At 41.9% G+C, this 12,076-nt stretch overlaps 1 protein-coding gene across 1 annotated transcript in view; it reads right to left on the reverse strand.

Annotated features, from left to right (window-relative positions):
• DHX29 (DExH-box helicase 29) overlaps positions 1 to 12,076 on the reverse strand; it is a 1,004,292-nt gene that overhangs the window by 274,815 nt on the left and 717,401 nt on the right. The window contains exon 12 of the mRNA XM_085631302.1: positions 4,717 to 4,860. Within this exon, the coding sequence (XP_085487428.1) occupies positions 4,717 to 4,860 (144 nt within the window). The remainder of the gene's footprint in view (positions 1 to 4,716; positions 4,861 to 12,076) is intronic.

The following is a 12,076-nucleotide window of genomic DNA, read 5'->3' on the forward strand; positions in this document are numbered from 1 at the left end:
TAGTTTATTTCTATTTTCTGTTCGAAATATTTTATTGCCATTTTTAAAAAAGAGCAAGGAAAAAAACATACAAAAAACCCAGTTTCTAGACAAATTAATACAAATAGTGAGACATGTATGTAAATATGGTACCGAGGAGAATGGCAATCATATAAAACATAACTGAAAAAGTCACAGAACAGTGTAGAACAGAACATAGTAGAGTTAAGAATGACCGTCTCATAATAATAGTTGCATTTTTCAGAGAAGGGATGACAAGTTCTGGAGTTGACCTAGCTTGGACACTTTGGCTTTGATCCACTGGAAGACACAGAAATCCATATTAGAAAGATTGTAATTGATTTGTAAGGATGTGACTTAGAGTGGTTCGGAGTCCGTATAAAGGTGTGATATTAGTGAAATCCCTTTAGCTGCCCATATCATGCCAATCGACATTGAGTTGGTGGTTTGTAGTTTTTTATGTTCCATAGTGATTTGAAAAAGGATATATGTATGTTAGTCGTCAGGGTTTTATCCAGGGCCAATAAGGACAAGATAGAGTATTGGAAGATTTTCTTGGCATGTGTGTGTGAATGGTGTAACATAGTCAGATTGGCTATTAGAGTAAAGGGGTGGCTGATTGAAAAGTCCATGTCAAGCCACACAGGTTTTTTGGGTGGGTCAGATTCTAACCAGCGTGAACCTTGGGCAGCTAAGTATTCTGTTAAATATGTATTCCAATTTGGGAAATTGCTCCCGCCTAGCTTGTCGGGGGTTCTCAGTTTGTAAAGACGGATTCTAGTTTTTTTTTATTTCAAACAAATTCTGAGAAGACTTTATCAGCCTTAATGAAGAATTCTTGGAATAGGCAGACAGGGAGCATACTAGACAAAAAATTAATCAGAGGGGATACCATCATTTTGGTCGTTTCGTGTGTGCCCCCCATGAAATATGTCTGGGTGATATATTTATTTTATTCAATGTCATGTTTTCATTAATGGAGATATATTCAAAGAGGTAACTGTAGAACCAGATGCAGAGATATTTAATAATAGATTTACATTGAAATTTGGAGGAGTCAACAACCGAAAGTTTGCAATGAACATTCAGGGGAAGAACTCTGATTTGTCTCAGTTTAAGGAGTAGTAACAGAAGTGGGAAAAGTGGTCAATAATATTTATTATTTGGGACCTGCTAAGTTTGGGTAGTCTGTGAATATCAAAATGTCTTCTGCATATGAAGCCGTTTTAAATGAGACATCCCTGAAGGTATGCCTGGGATATCAGGGGACTAATTTAACATTATTAGGAGAGGATCAGTAGGAATAATAGAGGCAGTGAGGGCAGCCTTGGCGGGTACCATATTGTAAGGCTAAAGAGTGGGATAATGCACCATTAATTTTAAATCTAGCAGTGGGATTAGAGCATAAAGCCATGGTCAATTTGATGAACGGATCCCCTAGGTTGTATTTCGAGATGGCGGCCTCAAGTTATGGCCATGAGGCTTTGTCAAAAGCCTTCTCTGCATCTAAGGCTATGGCTGCTGCTGGGGGGGGAGAGCGGTCTGGAGGCTTTTTCGATTATATGGGGGAAGAGGCGAATGTTGTCATTTGCTAGGCGCCCCCTTCATAAAGCCTGTTTGGGAAGGATAGACCAGTCTAAAAATCGGGGGAGGTTCGGGGGAGGCGGTTGGCGATGATTTTTGCATACATCTTTGCCTCCGTGTTTATAAGGGATACGGGCCTGAAATTTCTAGGTTTGGAGTGGTCTTTTCCATCCTTTGGAATGACCAAAATGGTGGCTTCGGAGGCAGACACCTGATACAGACCCAGAAGTTGTGAATTGGGACAGTGCTGATTCCAGTGGGTCACTGATTCAGGGGCAAAGGTTTTGTAGAAGCAACTGGAAGACCCTCCAACAAAATAAGGAGGGCACCTGGAACCAGATTAAAGAGACGGGAATAGGGGAAATACAAAATATAACAAAAACAAACAACCTGCCTACTCTGATAGACAGCAGTGGTGTAACTCATTATCTAAGGCGCTGAAACGTCGCAACTGAGCTTTGTAATTCAAAAAAACTCATACAGTTCAGATAATTTTATGTCTCAAAAAATATACATTTATTTAAAAATATCTTTACTTATAATAGATGCACAATAATGAACAACTCTAGTCATGCCCATTGAGATCACAGACAATAATATAAAGTACGTAGATTTGAATATTCACACAGTGGCACTGTTTCTGGAAACCCCCATTCGCAATCACACTTTTAATCAAACTGACACATCCCATTTGTCCTACAAGTATTACATTCAGGCAAAACAAATTAAAATCAAAACAACTTTGGAGTCCCAAAGACCGACAAAAAAATTTCTATATCAGAGCTAAAATATAACATTATACGTAGGTGATTTATGAACAGGTATGAATAAGGAAAGAAAAAAAGTGTTCACATGTATATTGTTACACATTACAAAAATAGTTTTACATGTAGTGAATATGTTAATCAGCTGGTTCTGTTGACTCTGTCAATCAACTTCCGGGGTCTTTGAGTTCAATTCTAGGTAAGCGCAGATGCACGTTTCGGTGAAAGACCCATAGGCTGTCACACCTTCTTCAGGGTGCAAAGGTGATAAAAACCAAGCCTGGGTGTCAATTGGAAGACCATCCGGTCCTGGTGCTTTACCAGATGGTATACTTTTTTTGGTGGGTCTGATCTCCTCTATGGCAAATGGACTGGTTACGGACAGTTGTTCGGAATTAGAGATTTACATAATCTGGAGGTTATGAAGGAATTGTAGACAGGTGCTTTTCGGAGTATCGATGGAGGGGTGTAACGTTTGGTGTAGAAACTTTGGAACATGTTCAGTATTGCCTCTGTTGAGGTCTGTAACTTTCCTTGTTCATCTTTGATCATCTGGAATAGGTTGAAGTTGCACTTTAACTTTAAATAGGCCGCTAGTTACTTTACGGACTTGCTTAGGTAAAACAGCATGTAACCATACGTGTGCTTGTTTACTAATAATGGATTGAAGTCATATTTAAGACATTTTAATGTCATTATGATAAGAGGATCATTAGTTTGTCTATAGGTCAGTTCTTTAGATTTTATTTTGGCATCCTCAAAATGTAATATATTTTTAGTAACAGATCATCCCTTTGAAGAGCTTGGGCAATAATGCTAAAATCCTCCGTTACCGTAGACTGCTCTTTACAATAATAAAGCATCTGAGCCTCCTCGATGATTAAGACCTTTCAATTACATGTGACACGTTATTTCAAAATGAACACAAAGTACTTGTTTTAGCAACTTAATTGACTGACAAAGTGGCAACCTACACATGCCTAATTAGGCCTGGGGGGTGACTCCGCTCAGCTTGAGGAGTTTTCCGCACTTCGCTTTACGCGGATCTCACGGAGATCTGAAAAAGTCAGCCCCACGTAGCAGAGCGTAGTTTTTTTCCTCGTTCGCTTTTGTGAACGTCAAGTTGGTGAGCGCGAGCAAGAAAAATCAACCTCCCGGCGAGATTTTTCCTCTATGGCGTTCGTCAACATCAAGTTGGAGAGCGCGAGCGTGGAAAATCAACTGGCAAGATTTCTCAAAACGGGGGGGTCAGTTTTCTCATTTCGAGTGGTCGCATATACTCGCGACCGCTTGCGTTGAGGAGTTGGCCTAACGGCTAGGGCGCACGACCTCGGACCTGAGGAACTGGGTTCGAGTCTCGGTAATGACGCTGAACATCCTGTGATTCTGGGCAAATCACTTAATCTCCCCGTGCCTAACAAAAAAAATTAATGTGTGTCCTCATGTAACGTAACTGGTGCTATGTAAAGCGCTCTGATACCTGATTAGATTCGGGTCAAGTTTGGCTATATAAAACTCTGCAAAAAAAAAAAATGCCCGTTTGCGTTGAGAAAGCTGCTGCTCGAGTAAAAATGTACTCGAACGGCAGAAAAGGTAAGCTTGCGCTGTGCATGGTGCCATTCGCAATCACTGCACAGTGGGGACAAGCATCCGGCACTGTGCAATCACAGCGAACTGCATTTTTCTATTGTTCTCCGCCGCTGGCGGAGCTCCGCGTTGTGCGGCTGAGTTTTTTTTGCACTTCGCGGAGTTCCGCGAAGCACAACTCTGCAAAATCCGCCCTGGGGTAAATTCTAAGGACTTGGGAACAGGACCAAATAATGTTAATATAAAAGTGATACAGTGTCATTAATTGAGTACATTCCCATTCCCTTGCAATTTCCTACTCTACCCGATGGCATGGGAAAGGATTAAAAGAAATTCTGAGCAGGTGATCAAAGGGAATATTGTAAAAGCCCCATATCAGTCATGTGATGTAGATGAGTAGTTACGGAGGGAAGGGAGCACAAGATGACAATGTCTTTGTGACCAAAGATATCTAGCAGTAGTAAACCCAACCAGGTACCCTATGTGCAATTTACACTGGGCCAATCTAACAACCATACAAAGATGGTATCGAGGATTTACTTGCAGTAAATAAAACAAAAACATGCTGTCTTTTTACAGCACTAAGTGAAGAATACTAAATAAGCCTATAATTCGAAATTCAGTTCAATTTGGTCACAAAAAAGAATACATTTTCAAAACGTATTATGAACCAACACAGTGTGTCATTTCTAGTCTATTTTTAACTTGCAGGCGTTTAAATATTGTTTTAAAGCCAATTACTTAGACATAACATGTTCTGAAACGTATCTGAGATACTAACCTCGTCCACAATTACATGTGAAACATTTTTTAATAAACCATCGTCCTGCAGCTTCCGGAGAAGAACTCCTGTGGTACAGTACAGCAGCTTAGTAAATTCTCCAGTCCGCGATTCCATTCTTATCTGGTAACCGCACAAAGAATTCTGGCAAACAAAGGAAAAGAACAATATTTATGAACTTTGTATTGTTACAGAACTCTATTGATAAATCCTCAACTCATCTTTCGGTTAGGTTTTTGCTAAATAAATAATAAATTTACACATAGATAAACATATATGAGAAATATTCAAAATTATCAAAAGGTTGTCAAAGGATAGTGAAGATTACACCAGAGGGACAGCATGCTGACCTCGCTACATTGAGCGCAGAACTAGAAAGTACCAACTGAGGGGCATATTTACAAGGGCTCTATATCCACTTTTTTGGCTTACAAAGCCAAAAAAGCGGACATAAAACCAGCGCCCTATTTACAAGAGGGTGCTAACATGCATAATCGCATGTTAGCACCCTTTTTCCCTATGCCTCACTTTGCATCTCCAATGAGATGCAAAGTGGGCGTTACTGGGCATACCCCAGATGGACTACCTTGCAAATATTGCTGATGCTTACATCGCGATATTTACAAGGCAGCCCACATGATATTAGCACACATTAGCCTGACTCCACGTTGATGACCGCGTACTGGCTAGGCGCGCTCCAACTAAATAATCTAAGGAACCCCAGTTGTCCGCCTAATTTTGAATTGGAACATTGGCTGTAATCGTCCCCTGAAGCCTCTGGTGGTTTACTTTTGGACATTCACTGTCAAGGTTGACTATAGAATTCATTCTATTGGACTCCATGTATGAACCGTGGATTTCGCTAATCACCTATAATTGATAGGTTGCCCAGGCCAAGTCCTGATGAAGATCCGCAAGACCGAGGCTGTCTAAATTTCCCTTATGGTCGCAAGTCGGATCGAAACGTCGACGCCCCTTTGTATTTAGTCTGTACCCGAAATACCCTTTTCAATGTGCTGCATCGGAATTGATTTCTGTGAATAAACAAAAGTCAAGTTTATATGAATGCCATTGGGACAGACTAGCTAAGACGGTGACTTGTAACCGCTCTTCCCTGCCCTGACATATTAAATTCCAGATAATATGTTGAAGTATTCTCTTTTTTGATTTCCTTACACTTGAGCACCCTCTCCTTTTCACTGCACATCTTCCTCTGGTGCAACCTCTTTTGATTGATTCATGTGATTAATATAACATGTATGGCTTTTATCCAAAACATCATTGAATAAACATATGATGAATTCTTTTCCAGGTCGTTCTCTTTTTTGCTGTTTAATTCATTTAATGATATGGTTAACTGAATCATAAAATACAAAATATTTTGATTAATTCATTCTAAGTATAGGTCCAGGACCACTGTTTTTTGTAACATAAGAATCGTAAAGGGCACTCACTACGGGGCATATTTACAAGGGCTATATCTCCGCTTTTTTGGCTTACCCTATTTACGAGAGGGTGCTAACATGCATAATCGCATGTTAGCACCCTTTTTCCCAACGCCTCACTTTGCATCTCCAATGAGATGCAAAGTGGCCGTTACTGGGTGTACCCAAGATGGACTTCCTTGCAAATGTCGCTGATGTTTACATCGCGATATTTACAAGGCAGCCCACATGATTTTAGCACACATTAGATTTTGGCGAAAACGGCCGTTTTCACCAAAACCCAACGTCTGCTAAAATCCTGATTTAGCCATCCCTAACATAGGGGGTGGATTATGCTGATAAGACCTTCCCAAAGTACCGACGAGCCAACGGTTCTTGGTGGGGGTACTCAGCTTCATAAACGATATCATTACAAAGCCAAAACAGTTCACTTGAAAAAAAATAAGTTTACAGAAGAACATTAGCGTTAGATAAGAATAGGGGCAAATCTGCAGCAACAGTTCCGTTAGCAAGGTGTAGTCCCAGATCAATTAAAAAAGGTCCTGCTATTCTATTTCTGAAAACAAAACATGTTGATCCTAATTTCAGGCCGATAAACAAATTACTTATTTTACACAGGATACCAGGGAAAATTGTTATCTTCTGCTATATTCATACAAAAACAGCAATATGTCCTCTCCAAATGGGCTTCTGGGTAAAACCTGGGACCAAAAACATCCTTTTGGGTTTCTGGAACAACACAGTTTGATTTGCAGCTGATGGTGTCACTTGGTTGTGCTAGACCAGTCTGCGGTATTCGATACTCTGGATTAATTAATTCTACTAGGCCAGCTGTCTTAATCAAGAAACGCTAATGCAATGACATAATATGGCTCAGTTCCACATTCACTCAGAGCATCCAGCAGGTGTCCTGAACAGATTTCACATTTCGAGAAGTTCCATCTTCCTATGGGGTTCTCCAGGCTTCTCATTGTTAAGCTGTCCTTACTAATATTTAACTTGACCAAATATTTTCCACAAAATTTGGGGTGCAGTCATATTTGATGACACTCAGGTCTATGCAAGATCCTCATATGATACTCAGCTACTTGAGTACTTAGTATAAGCTCTAATCAAGGCCCGAGCAAATATGTCCGCCTGTTACTTCCAATTAAACATAGAAACACAGGTCGGGGAAATTCAGTCTGTAGGTTTTACCTATGTCAGGCATCAACGATCAAGACATCACAGCGGTTGTAAACATTAAACATGTAGGAGTCCGCTTTGATGCGGATATGACCATGATGACAACACAGGTCAGCAGCTGGTTTCATCAGAGGGCAAAATTAAGGCCTATCATAACCCTTCCAGCCCCACAAATATAACTCATTGGCGGATTATTGCGACAGTCTCAATGCAGGCGAACTAGAAAATCAGATTATTACCGAGCCTTCCTCGTAGTAAGCTTAAATCCAAAGGCAACAGAGCCTTTTCAGCCCAGGGCTCAGTAATGTTTCACTCCATTCCCGGGGCATCTGAGGCCCTCAGCCATCGTTCCAGCTTTCCAGAAAGCACTTAAGTTACTGGCTGTACATACGACCAGCACCAAGAGAGCCCAGGGATGCGTATACTGTATAAATGTGATGATGATAATGATGATGTACCCCACCTGGGGCTCATGGGATGAGAAAGGGTAGCTGAAGGTGGAGGGTGAGTCTTGAATGGACTTCGTGTCATGTAGTTGTCACATCTTTTATTGTCAGCAGTGAGCTGTCATTTTACTGCTTACTTCACAACCTGGTGGCCTCTCAGTTCTTTAGGGTTGACGGCGATTAACCTAATCTCTTCTTTTTATCCAATGGATCTTCAAACCCTGCCCTGTGTACCCTCAGAATAAAGGACCGTCCTTTGGGTTTACGCAGAGGCAGTTGTAACAAAAATGTGGGTCTCACGCTTATCAGCATAATTGATTCTGGACTCCCTCTGTCGAGACCACCTTGATGGTATTTTCCAATGAAGGAAGGACGGAGAAGTCAATGATGAAGAATGCCACGAAAAAGTGTGAGACTTTTCTGTGCAATATCTTTGGTAGTGCTCCCTTGAAGCCCAAGCACTTTCCTATTAAGTCAAGTTCGGGTGTCACTGTTGTATTTCTTGTGCGCGTTCGATAGTCTGCTTTGGAGGATATACAATAGTGCTTAGCAACCTCAATCTCAATGTGATACATTGAAAATTGTTTTGTTAAATGTAACTTTGGACACATTTGTTATTTTGTGCGTAGTATTTAGCTGTGCGAGCACTCAATTATTATTTTTAATCTGCCATGACAGCTTTAGCGGTCTGTCAGGCTTTTGTAATAAAAAATAAAACAACTTTATACATAGAAGGGCTTTGGGTCAGCACTCTTCAGGTACAGGTATGTTCGAGTGTCATTTTATGGGACAGTGGGTCAGTCCACTTCAGCCATAGACAAGATTGCCCTGCCAGCGACAGCATTTTGCTTGCTCAAATGTGCACATCAGCATTACATTATATGAACTTCAGTGCCACGGTTCAGTGTCAGTCCTTTAGTTTTCTGTTTTCTCTCTTACTTTTGTATTTTGTTTGGACTTTTTTTCTTTTTATTTTTGGAGCGCACTACTCTCCAGACTGCTCGTTAAAAAACTCACTTAAAATGCAGTACAGCACATCCCGCGCTGCTACTGCATCTGAACCAGGTGGCAATCTTAGAATGATATAGTCCATAGTGTATAATTTTTTGGTCTCACCTACCAGACAGCACAAACTGTCTGGTTGCGATAAAGACCTACTGTCAGTTTATAGTGGGCTTAGAGCCCACCTATTGCATAGCATTGGTTGTCTTAATTACCACTCTCATTTGCATGGTTTCTTATGTTACTAACTTATGTGGGGGTTCCTTCCTCTACTTTTGTTAGCCTCTATCCTGGAGCCTCACTACTTGTTGTCCTTCCACTGCTAATTTTTATAGACACTACGGGGCATATCATCAAGCACGACGTTAAAATTATCGCCGCTTTGGCGGCATAAAACTGCCGCTAAAGCGGCGATAATGGGCTTGATAATGTGCCGCAGAGAATTCCAATAGAAGCCCATGTTCACACCAGAACATGGGCTTCTATTAAAATTCTCTGCGGCATATTATCGAGCCCATTATCGCCACTTTAGCAGAAGTTTTCTGCCGCAAAAGCGGCGATAATTTTAACGCCGTCCTTGATAATATGCCCCTACTTTTTTCTTTTCAGTTGTAAATAATGGAGAAAGTGTGTATGTTTCAATGCAAACCTCAGCTGGAAAACGTGTACAAATGTCTGTAGTGAAAGACCAATACAGGCCTAGCCTTGCTACAATAGCAGAGTGAAAAGCAGCGCCAATAGGGTTAACATTAGAAGGGAGAAAAGCAAATGCATGCTTTCGTAGACTAGAGAAATATATTTAGGGAGCCACCGTAGCTGTGAAGGCCCGCTTTGTAGGGAACACGTTTAATAAAATATGTTGATAAGAGTAGAATAGACGTGGAAGACATCCAGGATGTTAGGCTTCATAGAATCCCAAACATGTAGGAGTAGTGCCTCACGCTTCAGAACCAGACAAGCCAAGGACGCCAAGCTAGTGTAAAAATGTATCAGACCTCAGGTGCAGACTTTTATAATCCCATGACTAGTTATTTTTGTAGAACAGTATTGCCTTTGTTAATAGTGACGTTTGCTGGAACATTATATCAATAATTATGCATGTGACGTATTCACCTTTTAAATGAAACTATATACATCACTGCGTGCTCATGTACCACGGAAAGTTTTAGGTCACAGCTGAGCAGAGGTGTCTATTCTTCCCCCTCGATCGAGAAAATAAACTCTGTGCTTTGCTGCTAAAATTGAAGTCATGTTTTCTTTTCTTTCATCCTTAGAACACAGTTAAGCACTCCATGAGAGTGCATGTGTTTTCCAGTTGTCACCCATGTGTACTTCTCTTCCCCTCCTCTGTCGCGTTCCGTGTTGTTGTCTCTTAACGTATGCTTCTCCCCTCCTTCCTCTACTGCTTGTACTTGTGTTTCTCTCCCCATCCCACACTCCGTGCTGCTCTTAATTATAATTTTCCTAAAGTGCAACTCTGCCTTGTGCACACACTTTCCTGATGGAACATAAGCGTTAGGGCAAACTATACTGGGAGTGCACCAATTATTTGCAAAGTTATAAAGTGTCACATGAATGTGCTACCGGTGTCTGCAGTACAGTTCAATATTGTTATGTATCAACTAAATTCAGAAATTCTAAGGTGCTGTAAAATCAATCTTGGAGACAGTGCAGGGAGATGAAAAACTCCAGGCCCAACACACAATTATCTTGCAGCTGCCTCTCCTCCTCTATTCTCTCTCATCCTCCTCCTTCTTCTCTCTCCTTCACACTGGTTCTCGGAAGACAGCAGAAATATTAAACCCTTCCCAGTACCACGCATCTGGTGTCCGCATCACTACACTATAATGCATAGGCCACTTATTTATAGCATCCTGACCACCCTGTGCGCAGCGCGCTAAACGAGGATCTTATTTAGTTGGCGAGCGCATTCCCAGTGAGTGAGCGGTGTGCTACCTGAGAAGCTGCTGTCTCAAATACACTGTGGCGTCTTTTTTATAATTCATAATATCCAACCGACAGTTGAACTGTATATCTACTGGCGCTGCGTGGGTCGGCCCAGAGCTTCAAATAAACTAGCCGAGCCCGGCTTCTCGCTTTTGCATACCATGTGATCTGTCAGCGCCACACATAGTATAAACTAATGCAATCAGGAGGATCAGGCAGTGCTATCACGTGGATCCCCTTGGCTGTAGTTTTCTGGAAAAGCTCCAAACTGTGAACACAGTGAGTCTGATTAGCCCCAAGAGACATTGAGGTGGCGGGCAGCAGCTTTCATTTTCCGTGCCGCGCTCACCGAAGGGTGGGTGTGACAGGTCAGTGTGTGGGCCGATGTTTCCTCTCTGCTCTGGCTGGCAGACATAGATGAGCTCTGTGACTGCTCAGGACTGATCCTTCTGCAGCTCTTCAGCCTACATAAGTCAGCACTACCTGCTTCTGAAGCCTGGTGCCCCCCTGCCCAGCCGAATAACTTGGAAAATGCTGAAGGCAAGTGTTTATCCTGACAGACGCACTCCCTAGGCACTTCTGGTAGCACATTCAATCTAGTCAGGCAACTGAAGTTCACTCATCTCTGCAGTAGGTGCATTAACCTACTAGGCCGCCCTTCCAGTTTAGATGCATGTGTTTCTTAATTTCATTATATTTTCAGATGCACTGGTCTCTAAACCTTTCTTGGGGGCATATCAGCAACAACCGGCGATAATTATCGCTAAGCGCACTTAGCGCTAGGGTAATTATCGCCAGCTAACGTGGATTTTTATCGCTGAGATAGCGTGCTATTAGCAACGCTTATCTCAAAAGCGATAAAAATCCTACCGCTAACTGCCAAACGTGAGATTATCGCTGGAAACCCAGCGATAATCTCACGAAGATAGGCGTTAGCTTGATGATAGGGCATCACATACTTAGCCATGATATCCACCTTCCATAGGATATCATGGCTAAGTCAGTCCTGAAGCAGGCGTAAGGAAAGTAGCGATGACAGGGGTTATCGCTACTTTTCCTGCCGCTATGCTTCATAGCATGGGGCTTGATGATAGGAGAAATGTCGCTTAGCGACATTTCTCCAGTCATGTCAGGAACGCCCACTTTGCATCTCATTAGAGATGCAAAGCTGGGCGTTAAGAATCCGGGTGCTAATGCAAGGTTTCACGCGATAGCATGACCTTGCTGATTAGGCGATATAATTATCGCCGCTTTTCGCCCAAAAACAGACGCAAAAGCGGCGATAATTTTATATCGCCTCGTGGCTGATATGCCCCTTGGTGCCTATTGCGTAGT

The sequence above is a fragment of the Triturus cristatus genome, chromosome 2_1, assembly GCF_964204655.1.
Source record: "Triturus cristatus chromosome 2_1, aTriCri1.1, whole genome shotgun sequence".
NCBI classification, from domain to species: domain Eukaryota; kingdom Metazoa; phylum Chordata; class Amphibia; order Caudata; family Salamandridae; genus Triturus; species Triturus cristatus.